Genomic DNA, 24,328 nt, shown 5'->3' on the forward strand with positions numbered 1-24,328 from the left:
GCTTGCTGTAACTAGAGAAAATGTACACAAAACCACAACTTCATGTTATTTTACCTAGATATAAAAGATAGTCAGATATCGTTATTTTATAACGCTACTTATTCTTCAATTTGTTTCCAAACCGACTTCAAACTTTAAAACACTGAATATACCAAGTTAACTCAGACGAGGGCTGGTCCTAAAAAACACGAACAGCATAGGTACCCAGGGACACTTCACTCATAACAAATCAACATAGTATTTCGTAATACAATCTTCAAGACAATTAAAATTACTTCTGCTCCTCCTCCAATTTTTTTTTTCAAAGACCAATGTCCTGTCACTCATAGATGCTAAATGCGACCGACTAATTCATCCACTTTAATGCGCTTTTAAAGAGACAACTACTTTCTTTACCTTGATGTCCATTGTTCCAGGTCTTAAAACCAGATAATCACTCCCTCCCAACTCTCCTAGTTGCTCCCCCGGCAGACACCACCACCACTAGTGAAAACAAATTTTGGCACCTTCTTTTAAAGTCTACAAAAGCAAGTCTCCACCTCCCCCTTCTTGCAATCGGGCCTATGTCTCCAAGACGCTCACCCCGTCCAGAATCCAGCACCTCCACCGCGTCTCTGCCTAGGCCAAGCCCCCTGGGAACTTCCAGGGTCCACATCCTTCCCTTTGTGCATCCCCGCCCTCCATTTGTCTCCTTCAAAACGTATCCCACCATCTCGAGCTCTTCCTTCGTCCACTCTTTTCTTCTTTTCCTGGGGAAAGCTTCATGTCTCTCTGACTCCGGTTTTCATTGTGCCGCTTTCCCCCTGCCCCACCGATCCCTTACCGAGGGCTGTCTCCTCAGGAAGCCGTCAGCAGAGACCCAAGAGCTGGAGCAGAAGCTTGAGTCGAGCAATCTCCGCTCCCCATTCCCGGGACCCCGTGACGGAGGATAGCTCTCCATTTCACTCACCATGAGGCCTCCACGCTCGGCTCCAGTTCCCGGCCTCATCGTCGGGCTCAGACTGCTCCGCGGGCGGCCACTGCCGCTACATATACCAACAAGCAGCGATCTGAGTGGCTGGCGCCCGCTGGGGCTAAAGGTTAAAGGCTGCCTTGGGCTGCGGGGCGGGATCAGCGGGGCCAATAAGCTGACAGGCTTCCCCGCTGTCCAATCAGACTGAGCCTCCGGCACACAGCTCTGCCGCGATTGGCCCCCAGCTTCAGCCTCACACGGCGTCGCCTGCATGGAGGAGGAGAGGGGATGGAGGAAGTTTCTACGCCGATTCCTCTGCCGGGAAAACTCCACCAACTTCCCCCGGGGAAGAGAAGACAACGGTGTCCCAGCTTCCCAAGTTTAGACTGCCTCCCCCGTAGGGAGGGGGTCTGTGTGGGCCTGCTTGTCTTCACTCCCCCCCCCCCACCCGAGTTACGTACACCCCCCCCCAAACCTGACGCTGCCCGGGGTAGGGTGGGGTGGGATAGGGGTGGGGTAATCTAGCGTTAGCGGTGGCTGGTCCCGGCGCGCGCGCGCGCGGTGCTCGAGGCCGAGGGGAGGGGACCGGGAAGGCAGGAGGGGTCCGAGGTAGAGGGTTCGAGCTTCGTACGCACCGGGAGGAGAGCGCGCGGAGGGGAAAGAAGGCGTGCCGAGAAGCGTGGAGGAAGTTGTGGTCGGGACAGGAAGAAGGCTGCGAAAAGGAGATGGGCAGTGACCTGTAGTTACGCAGAAAAACCAATGAAGAGTGCGAGCGTAGAGAGGAAGACAAGGGCAAGCGAATGGGCTCGGGAATGTGTATCCGAGACTCACAGGCGGGCGCTAGGACCGGGCGTGGGGAAGGTGCGGCAATGGGGCTGGCGGATCGCGCACTTGCCTGAAGGTGACGCGGCGGTGGCGGAGATCTCCGGATGGGACGAAGCGTTGCTGGGGGAAGGGACTCGGCTACCTTGGGTCTCAGCTCGCTTTTCCTCGTGTGCTATCCAGCCCTCCGTCTTGCCTGCAGGCACCGGGGTTGAACTCTGGTCCGCGGACGCTTAGTTTCTCATCCGGCTCTGCGGCTTTCTCCCCGCCCCGCGGCCTCCTCGTTGCGCACCCCTGCGTGCCCGCGCCAGGTGGAAGAGGCCGCGGCTGGTCCCGGGCGCTGATTGGCTACTTCGTTCGTGCCTGCTAGGAGGGTGGGAGCCGCTCGGCCTCGGCGGGGTCTGGGTGTTTCCCGCCATGTCGTTCGTGGAGACCGGGAGCCTCTCGGCTCTGCGGCGCGGTCGCCTCGGGACGCCAGTCCCTTTTCCACGGCCGACTGATTCTGTATTGTCTCAGGGGAAGAGTTGGGGTGAGGGTGAGGTCGACGAGGAGGAGGGATGCGACCAAGTGGCCCGCAACTTGCGGGCGGAGTTCTCCGCTGGGGCGTCGTCCGAGCCGAGGAAGAACTTGCTGCTCCCTCCGGACGGGGACGGGTCTCCGGTCCTGCCCGATAAACGCAATGGCATCTTCCCGGCGGCCGCCAGCGGCCAAGACCGGGCGCGGCGGTGGCCGGTCCAGATTCTCTCTATACTATGTTCGCTACTGTTTGCTGCCCTCCTCGCCTTCCTTCTTGCCATCGTCTACCTGATCGTAAAAGGTACTGAAGCCTGTACCTTGAAAGTGTCCGGAATAGAAGTTAATCTAGGACGTGTATCTCGCCTCCATTGTCCTCCGCCCCTTAAAAGGCCGACAGGCTAGCAGCCCTGTCACCCAGTGTTGTTATCTTTATCTTTTTTTTTTTTTTTATTTGGTCATCCTTTTTCCATGGTTTAGGGCCTGGTCTGTGATAAGGAGACCTATTTTAAGAAAGTATCGTTTAGTGAGCCGGTAGTCTTGAAGAAACACTGTCACTTGGGATAAAATATTGTCGATTAAGCCAAGTGTAGAACAGTTATCATTAAAAGAATACCGCTAAGTGTGTGTAATTGAAATAGGCTACACACAAAAGGTTAAATATACGTTATCCACTGACTCCTCTGCACACTTAGAATTTCTGGAGAACAAGGATTTCCTTCCCTCAGACCAAATTTGTGCTTTTATAGGTGAAATAATTAGTCTCTCAGATTTGTATTGGGTTGCAACCGGCCATGTAAAATTTTTCCTTATACTAGTTTTATTTTTCTGTGCCTGAAAGTGAACTATTGGCCAGATTAGAATAAAAATGTGCTCTGAAAGGTTTTGCATAAGCTTATATGGATTTAATATATAGCTGGGTACTGCATATTATAATGGAAGGAATCATACTTGATAGTTCTCACTAGTCATTGAAATAGAAAATAAAACAACTACCTTAGGTGTTGTATAGAAAACACCTAACACATTGTTACTCAGTGTTAGTTTCACTTCACTAAATCAAATCTATTTAACTCCAGTTTTTATTTTTTCCCCCGCATTGCTTCCCCGCCCTTAATGGGCTGCAGATGGCATCTAACAACTTACAATGTCTGAATTTCATATAAGACAGATTGGCAAATTAATGTGTGAGTTTTACTTCTCTGTGAAATGGTATTGGATGAATACTGTCAATGTGAAATATTTGACTGCTAGTGTTTTATTTCTTTATCACTTTCAACCTCCTTTTTTTTCTTTAGTTTTTTTTACAGTAACTCTTAAGAGCTAGTTTAGTCAAACAGGTACTTTCTCTTTTTCTCTGAAAGATTGCTCTTGCATTATAATGTCACAGAACCATGGTAAGTGGAAGTCCATTGCAGAAGATATTCAATTGGGCTTATTTTGGAGGATGGAGAAAGCGACTAAACTCAAGAACTAGTATGTTTTGTAACTTGCATTTCATAAAATGTCTTCACAATCAGCCTTATGAAGTAAACATCATCCCCATTTTATACATGGCACTTAACCTATAAAGGTCTTAGTTGCTTTCTGAGGAGGGTCAGAGAGCTAGTAAGTAGAATCAGAATTTGGACCTAGTTATTTGATTCCATAGCAGTCTGCACAACTCCACAATGTCTTCCTAGCCTTTGAATTACTCTTCAAATTATAAAATAATTTCTACCTAAGTCCCTTTTTGTATTTACAGAGTTGCATGGTGGAAATTTGAAGAATGAAGATGGTGTAGACACTGGACTATTAGGTATGGACTTATTTGACACTTGATTTGATTTGGCTCACTTTTGTCATGTCTGAACTATAAAATATTGGATAAAATGCTTTATATAGTTATGTGCAGTTGATTTCATTTGTATGTACGTATTGAATTTTTATTAAATTTTCTTTGTATACACACACACACACACACACAGTGCCTCTTATAAAATTATGGCAATAGATTTTGAGCGGGACTGTACGTGGCCCAGAACCAGAGAATACTTAAAATTGTCTTGTTTCCTTATGGAGGAGCCTTCCAACCCCTCCTCCCAGGAAATTAAAAAAATACGATTATTACAGATTTAAGCAGAGCTCAGGAAATTTCAAGTTCAAATATCTTTATAAGCAACTTCTTTTTAAAAAATATGTGAAGCATTGAGTACAATGACTAGAAAAGAGACAGACTCTATAGAGTGTCCATAGAGTACTATAGTTTACAAGGTTTTCAGGGTTATTTATTCAGTGTTTAATTCTCTTCACCAAAATGAATTTGAGTTCAGAACTTCACTTGTCTCATATATTTTAATCCTGTTTCCTATAATTCATTTGATCAATCGCCAGTTGATTCTGCATATCCACCCTATTCCCAGTGTTAACTGAACAGTTTAATCTTCCTCTTCAAGGTTAATGTCATCACAGTAAATCATCACGGTATAGTCCACCTGGTTTTGCAGAAGAGGAAACCTATATCTTTCTTTAAATTATAAACAATTTAGTTTGCTGGATATGCCGTATAATTTTTGTCTATATGCTCTTCTCAACATCTTGCATGAAAAGATATGTAATTTTAGTTACTAATTTTATCAATGTTCATTGTTAAACCTTTTCCTCTCCCCAAAACAGCATAGAATAGGAGGCTTTTAATAGTATTTGTTGGTTTATCACTTCTTGATGCAAAAGGCACAGTATCTTATGAACTAGGCATGAATTGTAACCTACTACTTTTTAAAAGTTGGCATGATTTCACATTTATGAAAAGAATGGTGGCAATAGTCATCTGAAAAAATGGCCTGCTCAGTAGTAAAAGGAATAAAATAGGAATTTGTCATTGTCCTGCTTCTTTTTCTTCTTCCAGTTAAATAACCTGGTGTTGCTTTTGGGTATGCTTGAAAGATACTTAATACTGTGAGAGCAAATTGGAAGATCTTTATCTATGGCTTTGCTATTGACATGAGTTTACTTTCTAAATTCAGAACATTCTCAGGAATGAGCAGAAACTGCTTTATCATTACGGCAAAAACAAAACAAAACAAATTAGCTGTGTCAAAGATGCTTTTTTCAAGCCAATTCTCCAGTGGTCAAATGGTGAATATATCAGTATCACCTAATAGGCTAATTCAGTCGGTTTCTTGGGATTAATTTTAAAGTAAGCATGATTATATTTTATAGCAAATACATCTATCAGGGGAAGAGGATTCCAGAAAATCTATGTTTCAAGGAAGAAGGACCAAGATGATAAAACTCCTAAAATGTTAAGGCAACTGAGGTTAACACTTGCGCTTATATTTTTTAAAGCTGGAATTCTTTGATGTTCAGGAGCAAAAAATTGACATTAAGATTACAGAATAATGTTTTGAATTGACTCCCAGTCTCCAGTTAAAACTCCACTTGAGACAGCTGATACTTGAAAACATAGGCCAATATTTCTTTCAGACTTTGCCACTATTTCTCTCAGACTTTGACTTGCATTCAAATCCAAATCTGCCCTGAGTGGATTAACTTAAATATCAAGAAAGGTTACTTCATCAGCTCACCCCTGAGAAAATGCCCATGAAATTATATCCTTACCTATTTACAATTGTTATAAAATGTTCACATGAAGAAATAATTCTGAATCTTTAATAAAAACTTGTTGAAGGCACCCCTTGTGTTGGGAAAAAGTGATGTGCAGCCTTTTATCAGATGATAATGATTTCATTGCATTTATTATTTGTCTTGGTTACTAGGAATCTTCTAGATAAATGAAATGCTTGACTCTTTTACGTAATAACTTTGTTTTCTGGAGTAATTGCTACTGTCCTTATATGCTGTTATCATCCTTTATATTTCAGTGATCTGTGTTTAAATTTTATTGCAAGCTGCCTCAATTCTTTGTATGAAAGTAGGTTGGTTATTAGAAAAAAATAAAGTGAGCATGTAACTACTATGAAAAGAGTTCTATCTTTCTAGACTGATAAAAATTTTGCACGCTGCAGATATTTTTGTTACAATTTAATCCTAATCCAAGTTTGGCATAGCTCAGTAAGAGCATATTATAGCAGTGATTCTCATTTTGGTATGTATAAGAATCACCTGGGGAACTTGTTTTAAAAGGTCCTTTGGATGCCTAGGGATTTTGATCAACTCATGGTGGGGCCAAAAAATCTTCATTTTTATGGGTGATTCTTGTGCAGGTAAAGTCCAAGGACCACAGTTTATGAAATATTTTTGAAGACCCAGAGATTCAATTTTTTAAATGTATCCAAGGGTGATTAAAGTCCTTGAGAGCTGGCCTGTTGCCAAACAGCTTAACAAGAAACAATATTAGCCCAAAAGCCTGTTAAAAAACTTAACTTCCAGGATTAGAGACATTGCAGTTCTCTTGTCTCCTTTGTTTCCCTGAAAGAAATCTTCATGGAAAGCCATGTTTATAGTGAAAAAAAAACAAAAACAAAAACAAAAAACAAACAAACAAAAAAACATGATGAGCATTGTATCAGAGCATTTAGAGAAAGTTAATTATTCCTAATGGCTAATATGATTAGATTTTCATCATGTGCATCTTAACCAGTGAGCTCTTCCAGCCAGGAGGAGGTGATTGATATTATCAGCTGGTTTTAGAACTCATTTCATCTCATCTCCCCTGGGAGAGTTGAGGTGACACTGAAGATTTCCTGGGTTCTCTTTATAATTTTGCTGCAAATCATCCCTTTCTGTGAAGCTTATTTTTCAAGGAGAGTAATAAAATAAAACAAGTTTATTTAGTTAAAATCACATTCTAATCACTTTTCCTTGTACTGTCAGGCCAAATTGCACTAATCATACACAACATTGAGTAGTTTCATTTTTGTTCATTAGCTTTTGAATCCTTTACATTTATCCAAGTTTTATCACATTTCATATACTTTGTCCTATTTCCAACTTTGCATTTTTCCCCATCCTAATATTGGTATAACAGAATGACCTTTTATTTGAGATAAATCTAAAAGAAGTACATAAGGAAGATAGAATTACCTTTAGCAAAAAATACTTTATGCTAAGACCATTGTTATAAGATTAGATGGATGTAGATGATAAGTAGCAATGACTATTTTTGTTGGTAAAATGAAGATTATGAGTTTCACGGGTGAATGAATATAGGTGAAACAGATTGGTCATGAGTTGTTTAAAGCTTGGTGATAGGTACATGAGGGTTCATCATACTCTTCCCTCTTTTTTTTTTTTTAACCAAGAGAAAATGCTTTTTAATATGAATACTATACATTTGGGTACAAAAATGCAATACACAAGCAGAAAACATTATTTTACCAATAATAACATCTCAACTAAGAACACGGAAATTAAGTTATTAAGGAATGTTAAGAGGAAAAACATTCTTTAAAGTCACATTCAATTGACTCTTAGGGGAAACAACATTTGTTTGGCTCTAGTCACAGTCCCATCATGTCCATTTTCCTTGTAAGTTCAGCTTCAGTGGTATCCAATTCTTGTTTTGCTTCTTCAGTTTTCCCTTGAGCAAGAGATGGATTCGGCATTAAATCTAAATAGGACTCTTATTTTTTCTTCAAAGCTATTGGCTGTCGTTTCAGTTCTGCCAGTTTCTCTGACGGTGCTACTAGTGATTGATGAGACAGAGAAGCATCCATGCCTCTGGCTGAAAGTTGCTCCTCTGCAGCCTTGATTCCAAATCTGAACTCCTCTGATTTTGCTTTTAGGAAGTCCATGTTCTGAAGACGACTGTCAACTTTGGCCCTTTCTGTGAAGAGATGCAGCTCTGCCTTCTTGAGGTCTTCTCGTAGACATTTTTCTAATACTAAAGTTGCAGCTAGGTTTTTTTCAAGTTTTGTCAATTCAAGCTTCGTTTCTTCATTTTTAGATTTGGTACAAAAAAGGTCAGAGGTCAAATCATTCACTGCAGGGATAAAACTAGCTAGTGAGGTATCTTTTGTTTCAAACACCATTGCACTGTCAACCAAAGCATTCAGAAATCTGGAACTAGTGCTAGAGAGATTGGCAGGGGAAAAATTCACACTTGCCATGAGAAGGTCTTGAAGATGCTTGGCTTCTGATTCATATTTGCTAGCTTTCTGTTTCAAGTCCTCTATCACTAGGGAGACATCCCTGTCCCAGGCCTTGTTGCATTCTGAAAGGTGATATAAAATCTTTGTGGTCCGTGGATTCCCTCATATTGTGGAATAGGATGATCTCCAAATATTTTTTTCAACCAGGCAGCAACCTGCTGGGGTGCCTCCATATCCACCTCACCCCACTCTACTTTTATATTGTCCATAATACTGGATGGCCTTTGCCTGACCTTTTCTGTTTATATATAATCTGTGTAAACTACTACCTCCACATCTGTGCCTTAAAAAATTTTAAATTTAAATTTCTGAAAATAGCCATACCGCTTCCCAATAATCATGAAAGTACTGAACAACTTTCTGGAAGATTTTGTAATAGTAAGTTGCCAATATATTTTTAGGAAAGTAACTTCCTATAACCAAAATCACTTATTCTGAAAAATGAATCAGAATAAAATATGCCCTTAGATGAGTCAGTATGAAACTCCAGCAAAGGGATTAGAATAGGAAATCATCACCACACCCTCATTTTGCATTTAAGTAGTTTCAATAGATGGCAAAGAGGAATTACCGTTATTTCATCAATTGATGAGAACTGAACTATAGAGAAGAATGGTGCGCATGTTTAAAGGCCTGTATCTTTTGACACGGAAATTCTCCCCAAGAAATTTGTTACAGATACCCTTATACAAACATGCAGACAAGTACAAGAATACTACTTTTTCATTGTTTTTTATAGTGAAAGGCTGGAAATTAAAAAAGTAGGTGTTGGAACTGTGGCCATGTGTATTAGTATGAAATATCTCCAACATATTATATGGAAAAGGCAAAATGCAGAACAATTTTTATGGTGAGAATCCCATTTGTGTAAAATATATGAAGAAATATTTATGTATTACATAACTACTCCATATCTATACCTACATTGCCTAGATGGCTATAAATTTTTTGGAAAGATGCACCACTAACTCTTAGCTGATTGCTTTTAGGAGTAGAATTGATGAATTGGGAATAGAAGACATTTAACTCCATTTTTAAAATAATAAAATGAATGTAAAATATTAGTTACCACATTTTTAACTTTAGGATTCTGTAGATACTGACTTGTAAAGAATTGAATTTGGGGGAGTTGTCAACATTTGGTGGCTTTTCTGCTTATTCATAAACAAATTAAGTAATTTTCAGAATCATAAGCACTTCTAGACTACAGTAATGCAATGTACTTTTTTTAGCCCTATCATTTTGACTTGACTTTATCAGTGATGCAACTGCTGATTGGTTAAAAATGAATGTAAAATAATTAAAATATGCCCAATTTGGGGCAAGCACTTAGATCATGGAATATTAGTAATTTCTGAAAAAAGTCAAGAATATGGATATCAAATTTGACAAGTACTCCATTAAAACACCTGAATGAGAAAGCGTGATGGGCTTTAGAGAGCCTCACATTTTGTTGCTTTTAATCTGATATTTTGTGTCTTTCTCACTTTTTTTGAAATCTCAAAAGTTTAATGATTCTAAACAGTCCCCATCTTTATTCTGGACACTTGACATATTCTAAGATGTCATACCTAGAGTAAACTAGTCAATTATTTTCTACTTTCTTCAGAGCTATTCTAGCAAATAATAGCTATTTGGTAATATAGCTACCCATAAATTGTAGTTGTACACTAAATCTTTTAGTAACTTCTCTTTAATCCCTTATCTCACTAGGTTGGCAGAGAGGTTGTACCTCAGTCTTTACGAAGGCTCTGTCCACTCAATCTCAGGTTGAGAGAAGATTCTAGGAGGTGGGACTGTGTTAAGATGCTGGCACAGTATGGTCATCAAGACACTTATTTGAGTTACTGCTGAAAGTCATTCAAGTGAGTTATTGTGGAAACATCCCTCATTCTGATCAGGATGACATCTTTCAGATACAGCAGTTTCCACCACGTGACCATCTGCGATTTCCATTCCCACCTAAGGCACAGACAGGCATCTGCAAGTTGTCCTTGGGCCCACCCACCAAGATAGCATACACAGGTATACACTCTGTCTAGTCTTGAATGACTTCTTCTAGGTGCTCCGAAACCCCGACATTACTACCCTTTTTCCCACTGTACACACAGAAGTACAAACACATACACGCTACTTTTTTCGGCCCAGGGGAATCTTTCTCACCTATAGATAAAGTCCTTATTTTGATCTCCCTATTCCACACAAACATTGTATATTTATCCCCATCAATTCTTTATACTTGCTGTCTATTCAAGACATTTTGCCTATATTTAACCTCCTTCCCCTGCCTGTGGTAGTTTCCTAATTTATAATGCAAAAACCAAAGAGACACTTGGCTATTTCTCCTTTCTGCTCTGCCACTTCCCTCTTCTGGGACAGTAAACACAAAGCATTATCTCTTTGAAAGGAGAAAAGGAAGAACTATCAGGAGGAAGAAAATAGGTTAATCTTTCAAAAATACCTTGCCACAGTTTTTCCTAATGTTTAATTACTCTTGAGTATATACTTCAGTTGTTTTATCATTCTGTTGCTGTGCTTCTAATGGTTTACAAAGAGTCCAATGCACTTACCTGTTTTGTTCTAAAGAACAGTCATCTTTGGTGGATCATTTGGTGCAGGCAGGAAATTTGACAATTTATGAGTCTTTCTCTACTGTAGTTTTTACAATCTTCCCTTGTTCCCTTGTATTCTTGTGACATGGGACACAGGCTTATCAGTAGTAATGGCTTAGTAAACCTCTGAAGGAGGCAATATGAATATGCTTCCACAAAGACTCATACAACTCATATTTTTAATTTTTTGAATAGGTAGAATAGTCATGTTGTTCAAAATTCAAAAAATGTAAAAGGATACACCAAAAAGGCTTCCTCTCGCCTTTGTCCCCAAACCACTCATTTCCTCTCTCCACAGGGAACCAATGTTGTTAAATTCTTACATGCCCTTCCAGAAAATTTTATATGTAATGAAATATATACATCCTTTTATATGTATAAACATGTATATGTATACATGTACATTCATTTCCCCCCTTTTTATACAAAGGTATATTATTATTCTGAAGCTTAATTTTTTGGCTCACCAGTCTGTCTTGGGAATCTTTCTGTATCAGTACATAAAGAGCACCCTCATTCTTTTCTACAGCTGCATACTACTCCATTGCATGGATTTACTTAGCAAGTTCTGTATCCCCACTTACGAACCTTCAGGCTGTTCCCAGTTCTTTACTGTTATAAACAATGCTGTAGTGAGTAATCTTATACATAACACTATTTTGCATAGATGTGAGTATGTCTTTAGGGCACATATCTAAAAGAATTACTGGGTTATAAGCTTCAGATATAATTTTTGCATGCTTTCAGATTGCTTTCCCTAGAGGTTAATTTACACCCCCCAAAAAAGCATGTATGAAAGTTTCTGTTTATTCATAATCTCACCATCAGAGAGTGTTACCAAACTTTTGTTTTTTTGCGAATTGATGATGATGAAAAATGATACCTAATTTCTCTGATAGTTAATGATATTGTATTGTCTTTTCATATGTTTAACACTCATTAATATTTCCTTTTCTGTATCCTTTATTTTTTATATTAGAGTTTTGGATTGTTGATCTTTTTCATATTACTTTCTAGGAATTTTTGCTATAATCAGAGATTATTGCGTTTTGCTGTGAGTTGCAAATACATACGTTTATTTAAAACAAGTTTGACATTTGATATTTGCAATGTAGATTTATATATATATATGTTGTTTGTATATGTTTGTGTGTGTATAGTTGAATTTGTAGATCTTTTCTTTCTTGGTTCATGAATTTTGTATCATGGTTAGACCTTTCTTTTTCCAAGACTATAAATGACTTTTTAATGATACCATCTACATTTTTATTTCATTTTTACATTAGATTTTAGGTACACTTAAAAATTTATCCTAGTATAGAGTATGAGGTTATGAATCCAACATTTTTTCTTTTTTCCAGATGGTCATCCATTAAGTCAGCAATATTTTTATTAAATTTAATAAACTATTTGGGCTTACTTCTAAACTTGCTGTTCTCTTCCATTCTTTTGTCTGTTCATGTATCGGTACTACACTGTTTTAAGTATTGAGGTCCTATAATCTATTTTATTATGTGGTTGTACTAGTCTCTCTTTAGGTAGTATTGCTTATTATTCTGTTTGTATTTTAGAATTGGTTTGCTCTTTCCAAAAAAAAAAAAATCCTCTTGCTATATCTGTTGGGATTATTTTGATTTTGTAGATTAATTTAGGGAGAGTTAATATCCATACCATGACCAACTTCCTATCCAAGAATATGGTATACTTGTCCACTGCTCAAATTTCTTTTGTGTTCTTGGGAGTACTTTTAAATTTTCTTCATATAGATCTTGCGTATTTCTTACTGAGATTATATTTTATCTTTCTTGCTATGGTAAATGGGTTTTTCTCCCATTAAATTTTATTGTTTGTGTATGTGAAAGCTGTTGATTTCTATATATTAATCTTTTTCCCAAACATCTTCATGAGTTTTTCTATGTTTAGTTAGAAATTTTGATAATTTTACCATGTTTCCAGTATATTCCTCTCCAATCCATTTACCATATGAGAAAGAGACCTTTTATAAACCTTAATATGCTCTGTCACTCCCCCAACTCGGTGACATCCTATTTTCAGGTTCCTTTCATGGTCTACAAGGCCCTGCATGTTGTGAAGCCTACCTACTCCTTTAACTTCATTTTCTACCTCTTTCCTTTCATCCTCTATCCATACTCATATTCTTGCTGTTCCTAAAATTCCAATTAGTAAAATACCAGTTAGTTTCCCCCTTCATGGCTTTGTCTTGCGTATTTCCTCTGCTAAGGGAAAGAACATTTCAGGCAGAGGGAGCCAACAGGGCAGAAGCACTAGAATGAGGTTTTGCCTCATTCACTATTACGAGCGTTCACAATCTCAATCTGAGTTCTGATGTTATCTCCCTAGAGAATTAACAGCTTATTTATTGATTACAGTTATCACAATCCATAGTTATCTCACTTTTTGATTTATTTACCTGTTTATTATCTTTCTCCCCCACTAGAATTACTCCATAAAGATAGAAATCTTGTCTATTTTGTTCACTGCTTCCATTCCCATAACCCATGTGGTAATAAGCATGTAGTAACTGTCTTAGTTTTCTAGATTCTGAAACAAATACCATGCAGTATGTTGGCTTAACAACAGGAATTTATTGGCTCATGGTTTCAGAGGCTAGAAGGCTTTCTTTCTCCTGGCCAGGGTTGGTGTTTTCTAGCTTGCCAGCAATCTTTGGGGTTCCTTGAGTTTTCTGTCACATGGCAATGCACGTGGTGGTGGTCTTCTCTTTTTCCCTTCTGTATTTGTTGCCTTTGGCTTCTTGCTGCTCCCTGTGGCTTCTTTCTCTGCCTGTCACTTTACTTATAAAGGACTCCAGTAATCCAGATTAAAGCACGACCTGATTCAGGTGGGCCACACTTCAAGATGAAGTAACATCTTGAAGAAATCTTATTTACAATGAGTCCACACACACCAAGAATGTGGACCAAGACCAAAAACATGTACAAACTAGGGTACACAATTCAATATAGTCCACCTGGTAGTCTCTCAACGTATTTTGTTGAAAGGATGAATAAGTGAATTACTTTATGAAGGAATTTTGAAAACTTGGCATCAAAATAAAGTTGTACTCCTTAGGAAAAATTGGTCACTTTACATATCTATATTCTCAATATTATGGCCATGGATTTAGATTCTCAACAGAACAAGTCATTATTGTTTTTATATCCCTAATGGGACACAAAATTCAGTAATTGACATTGAAATGCCATCTAAAATCTTCAAATTAATTTATTCTTATGTAGCATCACTTTGTTTACTCACCCATTCTTCCACTTCTCAAACTTGTTCCCGTTCCCTGGGTTTGGTATAGCACCATGCATTTGACTTGATTTTTGTGGGAAAATGCAGTTCTAAACTGACCACAAGTAAAATCTATGATCTCAACCCATTTGTAAATTGGGAGATAACTTTTGTTCATATACTGAGTAGAGTTAAAAAAGAGACTCAATTTATTATGTTTATAGGTAAGTTGTAAAGAGGAGGCACCAAATTGTATGTAAAAAGTACATGGTATGGGATGAAAAAAATCAGTACTAAATAATAAAAGATAGCAAGCAATGATTCATGAAGTTACATGAAAAATGTCAAGACATCTTGATAGTGAAATGCTATAACCATTTTTTTCTGTAGCTGAGTTTTGTAAAGCTGAAGTTGGGAGTTAAATTTTTAAGTTGAATTTTCACTCTTCCCACATATTAAAATATAATTGAATTGAAATATTCAATGATATGACTTCTAGTTGTGCTTTAGTATTTTGCATGTCTAAATCACCTAGCTTATACTAAGCTCGTATCTCCTATAACATCAGTTATATAATTTAGAAGGTCAGAAGTACATGTTATCCTCTGAGCATGAGGGTACTTGTTTAATTTAAATTATTTTGCTGTTAATACAAATTTTTCCCTTTCTTCCCATTAAGGATTCTGGACTCTGCTTATAATCTCCTTAACTGCTGGATTCTCCTGTTGCAGCTTTTCTTGGACAGTGACTTATTTTGACTCTTTTGAACCAGGAATGTTTCCTCCTACTCCACTTTCACCTGCCAGGTTCAAGTAAGTATTCCTGTTTCTTCTTGTTTCTTTTTTAACCCACTCCACCTCTGTTGAAAATACTTAAATAGAGCAAAGCAAGAGACTGCTTATTTGTGAGATAAGATGTTGAAGCTCCTGTCTTACGGAGAAAAATATATTTATATTTTTTCTGATGTTTATCAGCCTGAAAGTCCTATCAATTGCATTTATTTCCTCCTTCAAAGCAGTGTGGACTGCTGGAACAATCATGGACTTCTAACTTAGATATAAGTTCAAATCCCTGCTCTTCCACTAATTAGTTGAGACCTTGTATATTTTTAACTCAATATCTAGGTAATTGGTTTTTTAAAAATGAAATTCAAGAAGTGATCTAAGAACTGAGAAACTTTGATGGATATTTGTCCTTTTGGGATGGCATTTCATTTAAAACATTTATGAAATTTAAAGCTAATGTCAGCAATTTAAAAGTTTTGCTCTATGTATAGATTATCAGATTTAATAATTGTATTGGATTTTTCCTTGGGATTTAAACTCTATGTAATAATTAGCAAGCATTTATCGCACCTGTATTAGTTTCCTTGGGCTATCGTAGCAAAGAACCACAACCTTTGTGGCTTTTAAAACAATAGAAATTTATTGTCTCACAGTTGTGGAGGCTAGAAGTCTGAAATCAAGGTGTCAGCAGGTTCATGTTCCCTCTGAAACCTGTAGGAGAGAATCCTTCCTTGCCTCTTCTAGCCTCTGATATTTGCCAGCAGCCCTTGGTAATCCTTGAGTTGGTGCTGCAGGACTTCGATCTCTACCCTGATCATCTCATGGCATTTTCCCCTGTATTTGTCTTTGACTCTTTTTCCCTTCTTATAAGGACAACAGTTATATTAGTTTAAGGGCCCACCCCGCTCCAGTATGACCTCATTTTAACTTAACTAATTCCATCTACAGTGACTGTTTCCAATAAGGTCACATTCAGAGATGTCAGGGATTAGGACTTCAACATATCTTTTTGGGGGACACAGTTCAACCCATAATAGCACCTACTTTATAAATGTAGACCAGATTAGATTCTTTTCTTAGTGGAACAAATATTAAATTTCTTTGTGTTTCAGTGAGTTGCAGAATATTCCGTAGGCAGTCTTCTAATACAGTTTATTCATGCCAGGAAAGCTCAGGTTTTAAATATAAATTTCCAAATAAGAACATCTGAGATATCTGGTTTATTCTACAAATTGGAGCAGTGTGGTGTGGTGGTGAATCCAGAAAACAAATTCTGTCAAAGATGTGCATATTATGATAGTAGTATAGTTGTTGCTCTTATTATTGTTACTACTATTGACTTCAGCCCACCTCATGAAGAGGTTGTAGAAATCAAAATTTTGAGGCGCTATGAATGTGAAGTTAAACTAATGATTGTTATTAATAATCATTGGTATTACTGGCTTTAATTATTAGCAAACTTCCTTATAATTTTCTGTCTTTTGAATATATCTTTAAAATGTTTTGGCTTCACTTCAAATGAAATGTATACATATTTTTTAAAAGTCTTAATAAATCCCCATCTGTATATGGAAACAGATAATACATTTGCTAATAAATGTCTTGTGTTCATGTGATGTGTATAATGAATAATTAATTATCTAAATTGACTAAAAGTTATACCTAACAGCTGAACACCATCCCATAGTTTACATGAATACACTTCAATTGTGATGTTTATTTTGGTAAGTGAAATAGTATGTAGTTGAAGTGTATATTCTTTTGCCTCCTGTCAACATCAATTTTTAGAAAGGGATATGAATCTAATATAATGAGACTCATTATACATATCTCAAAAATTTACTTTCATCTTTTTCTTGTACTTGTTTTGATTCCTTCTTTCCTCTGAATTCCAAATTTGCATTTCTGGCTGTCTAGTAGATCTTGCTACCTGGATTTCAGAAGGCACCTTGTACTTAGAGTGACTAAAACTCTAGTTTTTGTCTAAAAGATGTCAGCATCCACTCACAAGGCTTGAAACCCTAGTCACTATATCCCATTGCCAAGGCCAGTCAGTCCTGCCTCTTAAAATGTCTTTGGAAGACTTCTTTACACCCCCACTGTTTTCCCCTTTCTTTATGGCCTTACTCAACTGTACTTGACTCTATGGTCTCCCATCCTCCAAGCTCTCACTCTTCTAATTCGCCCTGCATACTGCTATCTTTCTAAAAACATTGAGAATTGTTTTGAAAATTGAAAAAGAAATAATGGAAGAATGTTCCAACATAATGTGATGTTAAAAAGTAGATTGCAAGTAATATGTACATTGTGATCCCAGTTTCAGTTTAGATCCAGTCACAGCTCTCCCTTGTCTTGACTTTCCCATTGCCTTCAAAATAAAGTCCAACTCCTAAGTATAGTATAAATCCTTCCCCAAATGACCTCACTCTGCTTTCCCAACTTCATTCTCAACCATTTCCCCAGAGCATCCAACACTGTAGCCACATACCAAATTTAACTTGGCATCCCGCAAGTAAACTATGTACTTTCAAGATGCTATAACCTTACTCTTGCTCTTCTTTCTTCCTGCAAAGTCCTTTTCCTGCTCAACTTCTTTTCCACCTCCACCAGAATGAGAAGCCTCAAAGATGTTAGAAATTTTTTTGAATCAGAAAAAAATATTTCATTGTTGTCTTAATGATCTGGAATTCAAATTGAAGGGATTTAACTGTTTTTAAAATTAATTTTTGCATTTTTTATTAAATTAGAACCAGTGGTGAAGGACCTCAATTTTCAATGTGTTAATTAGTCATTTAGTTTTAATATGAAGCTATTGTCAGATCAGAGACTTAGATTACATAGTTGTTAATATAGCCCTAAAGTACAGTTTTGAAATCATATTTAGTTTTGAATTCCTCTCAATATGTAAGTAGAAATAAGCTAATTGATAAATCAGCTATTGATTATATCATCTTATGGGAGCCAAATTATGATTTAAAATCATCACATATTAATAGAAAGCATGGTCCAAAAAGGGGCATATAATAAATATAGTAGTAACTGATCACATAATTAACAGTAACCACAGACCAAAAAGGCATAAGTATAGCAAATATTTCTAGTGAAAACCCTGCCCTCTAGTGTTTGTGGAAAATTGCAGTTAACTTCAGAAATGTCAGAATTAAGTATATTCTCATTGTCACCAGTAGAGCGAGTGCTTGTATAGGGAAACATCTCTACTTTTTGAAAAAGTTGAAATCTTCAGACTTTATTTTCTTAAGAAGATTGATATATTTCATTGATATGCAGTGTCACACTTCTAAAAAACATCTTTGAAACAGATTATTCTTTTATTATCTAAAATTAATAATATAAAAATTTCTGCATATTTTAAAAATTGAAACTGGGTTCACAATGTACATACTACTTTGTAATCTACTTTTTAATATCACATTATATTGGAACATTTTTCCATTATTTATCAATTTTCAAAACAATTTTCAATGTTTGAAATACTCTTTAAAGTCCAATCAGCATATATGTTCAGTTTGTTATTTTAAAGAAAATTTGCTACTATAAATGAAAGCTGGTATCTATGGTAATTTATTAAATAAGGGTCTGCTTAGCTAACTAAAGAAAGGAAAGATAAGAACATGGTAAAATAAAGAGAACTTCCCTTTATTTTTTTCTGAGATTAGGATTTTTCATTAAAAATTATCTCTATTTCTAGTTCCATGAAAATCAAACAAGAAGAAAGTAAAAAATGAACAGAATACCTAGTTCATGTGGAAAAAAAATCTAGAAGACCATGTGTTCTATTCTATCAATTGTGTTTCCCTAGAAACATAGAAACTTCTTGGGAATAGGGAAGAAAGAATTAGCATTTATTGATATTTAGTAATTATTAGGTGAAACATTTAGTGAAATCCAGCAATTTGGATCAATAATTCATTCATAGACATTGAGATTAGAAATAAAACACTTTCTTTGCAATCATTAAATTTTTTTTCATATTCTTCTGTACTTATTAGATATATCTTATAAACTCTCACTTTTACATAATCACAAGGCCTTTACGAATGTACAAGATACTTAAAGAACTTTACAAGGTAAATTTTTCAGTTACCTTATAGACTTTGAAAGACATTCTTCAGAAAGATGGTTATCATACCAACTAATTTATCAAACTTTGCTGATTTAAAAGGGCATACTATAATGTCACATGCATAAACTCTATTAGGAAGGAATCATTTTCTTGGGATATTTGTGTCAGATATACTTCTAAATTACCAGGAGGACTTTGTCTTAATTGTTACCAAAACTCTGTAACATTGTTTAAGAACAAGAGGCAAAGGCAGTAACTTTAGATTACTTGGGGATGCAAGCCTTCCTCACTTCTAGGTACTTTATAATTCATTATCCTGCTCTTTCTACATTCCCTAATAACCATCTTCAGTTCACTTCTCAACACTTCACCCTGTTCATTCGCTGGATTTTGTTAATAATTTCTAAGCAGGCAATATTACAGTGTATGTGTAATCAATATTTCACATTGTGATTATCAGCTTTAATCATGCTTTCAGAAGTCAGTGTATCTAAGTATGTGACCTACCCATGCAAAAATACCACATGCAAAGATAACCCAGAGTTGGAAAGAATCTTGGAGTTCATTCTTGGCTGGGCTAGAGGCAGCACCAGAATTTCTATTTAAGTCATTCTAATTGGGGAGGGAATGGGGTATGGGTGGAATGTGCCTTGAAACTGCAGTTTTCCTAACAATTACACTTGTTAAACTAGTATTCTGGGTTTCCTAGGAATGTCTTAGAGATTCCTGATAAGATGATGGAGGAACTAAGTCCCCCCTAAACCACCCCTAGGAGTTATCATTAGTATAGGCACTCTAACAGATGAAGAAAGTGAGTCCTAGGGAGTCTGGGCCATTGCCCTAAGTCAATTAATTTGCATGTCACAAGGCTCGAACCTCTCTCCAGGTTTAGTGTTTTTGTTTGTGTTTCTTTTCCATGCTAGCTAGCCCTCCTACTCTGCATTATAAAATGAATTAATAAGAGGAATTTCGCTAATTGAAAAAAATAATATAAATGCTCAGACACTCTGAGCTTTTGCTTTGTAGAAGTTTTACTCATGCAGTATTGCTAAATCTAATAAAAATCTGTTCTTAACATCTCACTGCCTTTGCCTTCTTCATTTTTTTCTCCCAGTGACCAGTGCTCTCCACTATAGCTTGCATTTCACATTACCAGTGCATAGTCTCCATCTTGTGGTGAAATGATATAGCTGCAAGTTTGTAGTTTTCAGCTTTCTAAAAACTAAAACTACTCAATGGTTACAATAGGTCCCACCTTGTGTAGAAACGTTATGTTGTAGTCTAGAAGTAAATTTGGCAGAAAAATGATAGTGTTAAGTTATGGGTCTAGCAAAAAGTACAGTGTAGAAATCTTACTTGTTTTGTAATTAAGACAGAATTTAGTAACTTGTATGAATAATAGTGAAATAAGTAATTAAATTGGTCTCCTGTTTACTTTTCATGTAGAGTCAAAGATTAAGGCCAACTTTCTTAAAGAAGTTAAGGGTGTTGCTTTATTGTAATCAGTTGTGACAATTATAAAAGTCCTATTACTGATATGAAAAATAAATGATCCTTATTTAAATCGAAGTTCAAGGTTAACACCATGTATTCTTATGACCTTCCAGCCAAGACTTTTACTTTGTAGGAATCTCAACCTAAATTAAGCTGGGGATTCCAAAATAAGCCATTCTAGGTAAAGTTGATTTATTCATTTTAAAGCCAGAGTTAATTTGCATATCCTTGGGATGTGGAGTAAAGAGGCAAGCACCCATAAGAGGGCATCTAGTGATTTCCTTAGTATATTAGCTGAAATCATCATAGTGAAGAGAGTTACTATGCCAAAGAAGCTTTTTATGTTAATAAGAGGACTGTTGTTTTGTGAAGGAGATACAGAGAATTATTTCCAAGGAGAAAAAAAAATATCAGTGAGTGTATTTGAAGTTATTAAGGATAGGCTAACCCTATTATGGGAATCAAATGCTACTGGAAATTTCAAACTTAATGCAAGTTAATGGTTGTATAAAAGTAACATTCCTAGTGAATTAGATATTCAAACCCAGAGCTTAGATTATTAAATCACTTGTTGAGAAACTGATTTTAAATCATTTTCTCCTTCTGTTAGCAGATATTGTAGAAGTAGCATGTCTTGCATTCACGGTGTTGTCGATTTTAGATTGTCTCAGCTCTTCATAAATCCTTTTTTTTTTTGAAATAAATTCAAAGTTATAGGAACAGTTGCAAAAACAATACTAACCCCATACACAGAATTCCATCATACCCTGACCCCCTCCCCCGATAGCTCAATCCACCAACTTTAACATGCTATCACATTGCTATTTCTTTCCCTCCCTATCTATCATCCATCATCTGTTGCTCTGTCTTCTGAACCTGTGAGAGCTAGTTGCACACATCCTTGAGCATACACTATAATTCACGTATATACTTCCCATGAACAAGGACATTCTTTTATGCAATCCCATTAAGTGCAGCTAAGAAGTACAAGAGATTCAACAATGTTACGCAGCTTACATTCTATATTTCCTTTTCCTTATGTCTCAACTGTGTCCCTTTGAGCCACCTGTCCTCTATCCTCCAATCCCATCCAAGTTGATCCTTGGCATTCAATTGTCATCTATTTACACTGTTTTTTTTTTTTTTTTCAATTGTGGAAACATATATACAGCCTAAATCTTCCCATTCCACCCCCTCCCTAGCCTTCCATTAGCGGGATTAATCACATTTAGAATGTTGTAATGCTCTTTCCCACCATCCATTACTAGAAATTTCCCTTCACCTCAAAGAGCAACCCTACACTCATTTCTTAACTCCCCATTGCCGCTTCCCCCATTTCTCTTAACCCAAACTCTGCTTTTCATCTCTATGGTTATATTCTCTGATAATTTCTTTGTGTTTACTGTGGGGCTTAAAATTAACCTCTTAAATCCATAACAATCTTGTTTTTCTTTGATACCACCTTCGCTTCAATAGGACACAAACTATGTTCCTATACTCCTCCATTCCCCCACCTTTATATAGTTGTCTAAAATTACATATTTTACATTGAGTTCAAAACCACTGATTTGTCCTTAGAGTTTGTGTAGGAAGTAAACAGTGGAGTTACAGTTCAAAAATTATTGACTTCTATTTGTATTCCATTGTGGTCAGAGAATGTGCTTTGAGTGTATTCAATTTTTTTTTTTTTTTTAATTTCTTGAGGCTTGTTTTATGTCCCAGCTTATGGTCCCTTCTGGAGAAAGATCCATGATCACTGGAGAAAAATGAGTGTCTGGTGATTTGGGATGTAAGGTATAATGTGACAGTTAAAATTCTCTCTGTCTCTTTCTCCTTTCTTCGTTTCTCTGTTGGTAGGGCTCCGTCTAGTATCTGAAGTAGGGCAGGTCTTTTATTGGCAAACTCTCTCCACATTTGTTTGTGAAAAATTTAAGCTCTCCCTCAAATTTGAAGGAGAGTTTTGCTGGATAAAATATTCTTGGTTGGAAATTTTTCACTCTCAGAATTTTAAATATGTCATGCCACTGCCTTCTCGCCTCCATGGTGGCCGCTGAGTAGTCACAACTTAGTCTTATGTTGTTTCCTTTGTATGTGGTGAATTGCTTTTCTCTTGCTGCTTTCAGGACTTGCTCCTTCTCTTCAGTATTTGACAGTCTGATCAGAATACGTCTTGGAGTGGGTTTATTTGGATTTATTCTATTTGGAGTTCGCTGGGCATTTATGCTTTGTGTATTTATATTGTGTAGAAAGTGGGGGAAGTTTTCCCCAACAATTTCTTTGAATCCTTTTTCTAGACCTTTACCCTTTCTCTTTCTGGGACCAATGAGTCTTAAGTTTGGACGTTTTATTTTATCTATCGTATCCCTGGGATCCATTTCGATTTTTTAATTTTTTCTCCATTCTTTCTTTTGTTCTTTCATTTTCTGTTCTGTGGACTTCTAGGACACTGAGATGTTGTTCAGCTTCCTCTAGCCTTGTATTGTGAATATCCAGTCTTTTTAATTTGGCCAACAGTTTCTTTTATTTCCACAAGATCTTCTATTTTTTTATTTACTCTTGCTATGTCTTCTTTATGCTCTTCTAGGGTCTTCTTTATGTCGCTTATATCCTGGGCCATGGTCTTCTTGATGTCCTTTAAATCCTTTGCCATGTTTTCTTTCCTCGATTGTAATTCTTTGATTAATTGTGCTAGGTACATTGTCTCTTCTGATATCTTGATTTGTGTGTTTGGAGTTGGATTCTCCATATCATCTGGTTTTATCATGTGCATTAAGGTTTTCTGTTGTTTTTGGCCTCTTGGCATTTGCTTTGCTTGATAGGGTTATTTCAAGTTGTGAAAAAAAAATACCTATCTAATTTTTCAGAAACACAGTTTGGTGGCGTACACTTTCTCTAACTAACTAGCAAATGGCATCTGAGTCACCTATACCCCTCAAGTCAGTTCTCCACCTTGTGCTCTCGGTGTGTGGGGAAATGATTCTTGTGGGGTTCAGTTGGAAAACTCAGTTTGGGGTGTGTTGCTGGAGCCGTCCGCCCTGAATGTGGGGCGTGTGTACGGGTGGCCAGGGAGGAAGGACAGCTTTAATATTCAAATCCCCCAGGTTCCCGGAGATTCAGGGCTGTCGCAAGAGTCTAAGCCTTCATTTCATTTCAGCCCCAGACCCTCTCTCTCGCTGTCCCACAAACCACTGGACTTGGCGTAGTGTCCCTGGGTTCTCCGAGCGGGTCCCCCTGCCTAGCCGTGATCCTCCAGGACCTCTGCCGAGGGAATGCCTTGCTACATCACCAGTGCGCGCCGTCCCTTAAGGGAAACCCCGGGCCGCCGTGCCGTGCCAGAGCGCTTTCAGCCTGATGCAAAGATGGCTGAATGGGGCGTCTCCACACCCCCCTCCTCGCACAGTTCCTCTTTCCCAGCTCCGGGACAACTGGCGGGGCTCTGGGCTGTGGGCACGGCCCCGGGCAGTAGTTTATCCAGCCCTCTGGGGAGCCAGCTGCTAGTTGCAGGGTTTCTTTCTGCTTCCGGCTCTCCCCTCTGTTTCCCCGGCCCCAAGGGTATCTGCAGCGGGCTATCTTCCGGGCCAGACACCAAGAGGCCGGCCCAGCCCCCTCTTGCTGTGTTTTACTGCATGGTTCCCACTATCGCAAGCTGCAGGCCACTCCTGGGTTTTTCCCTTTTTTTTTTTTTTAAAAGAGCCCATCGGTCTCCAAACGTCAAACCC

General features: G+C 37.6%; 2 protein-coding genes and 1 pseudogene across 4 annotated transcripts in view; 1 reads left to right on the forward strand and 2 right to left on the reverse strand.

Moving 5' to 3' along the window:
• The window catches only part of PRPF40A (pre-mRNA processing factor 40 homolog A), a 43,635-nt gene extending 41,792 nt beyond the window's left edge, over positions 1 to 1,843 (reverse strand). The window contains exons 1-3 of one of the 2 annotated variants that reach the window (XM_037849121.1): positions 1,784 to 1,843; positions 1,588 to 1,664; positions 950 to 1,219 (exon numbers count right to left, since the gene is read on the reverse strand). In XM_037849121.1, the coding sequence (XP_037705049.1) occupies positions 950 to 988 (39 nt within the window). In that variant the 5' untranslated portion in view covers positions 989 to 1,219; positions 1,588 to 1,664; positions 1,784 to 1,843. The remainder of the gene's footprint in view (positions 1 to 949; positions 1,220 to 1,587; positions 1,665 to 1,783) is intronic. The other variant, XM_037849122.1, reaches the window with a different exon arrangement.
• Positions 1,844 to 2,170: 327 nt separating this feature from the next.
• Positions 2,171 to 24,328, forward strand: part of ARL6IP6 (ADP ribosylation factor like GTPase 6 interacting protein 6) — an 80,872-nt gene continuing 58,714 nt past the window's right edge. For both annotated transcript variants that reach the window (XM_037849125.1, XM_037849123.1), the window contains exons 1-3: positions 2,171 to 2,591; positions 4,032 to 4,085; positions 14,926 to 15,058. In XM_037849125.1, the coding sequence (XP_037705053.1) occupies positions 2,192 to 2,591; positions 4,032 to 4,085; positions 14,926 to 15,058 (587 nt within the window). In that variant the 5' untranslated portion in view covers positions 2,171 to 2,191. The remainder of the gene's footprint in view (positions 2,592 to 4,031; positions 4,086 to 14,925; positions 15,059 to 24,328) is intronic.
• LOC119544067 lies at positions 7,729 to 8,552 on the reverse strand (annotated as a pseudogene).

Source organism: Choloepus didactylus, chromosome 9 (assembly GCF_015220235.1).
Source record: "Choloepus didactylus isolate mChoDid1 chromosome 9, mChoDid1.pri, whole genome shotgun sequence".
Classification (NCBI taxonomy): Eukaryota; Metazoa; Chordata; class Mammalia; order Pilosa; family Megalonychidae; genus Choloepus; species Choloepus didactylus.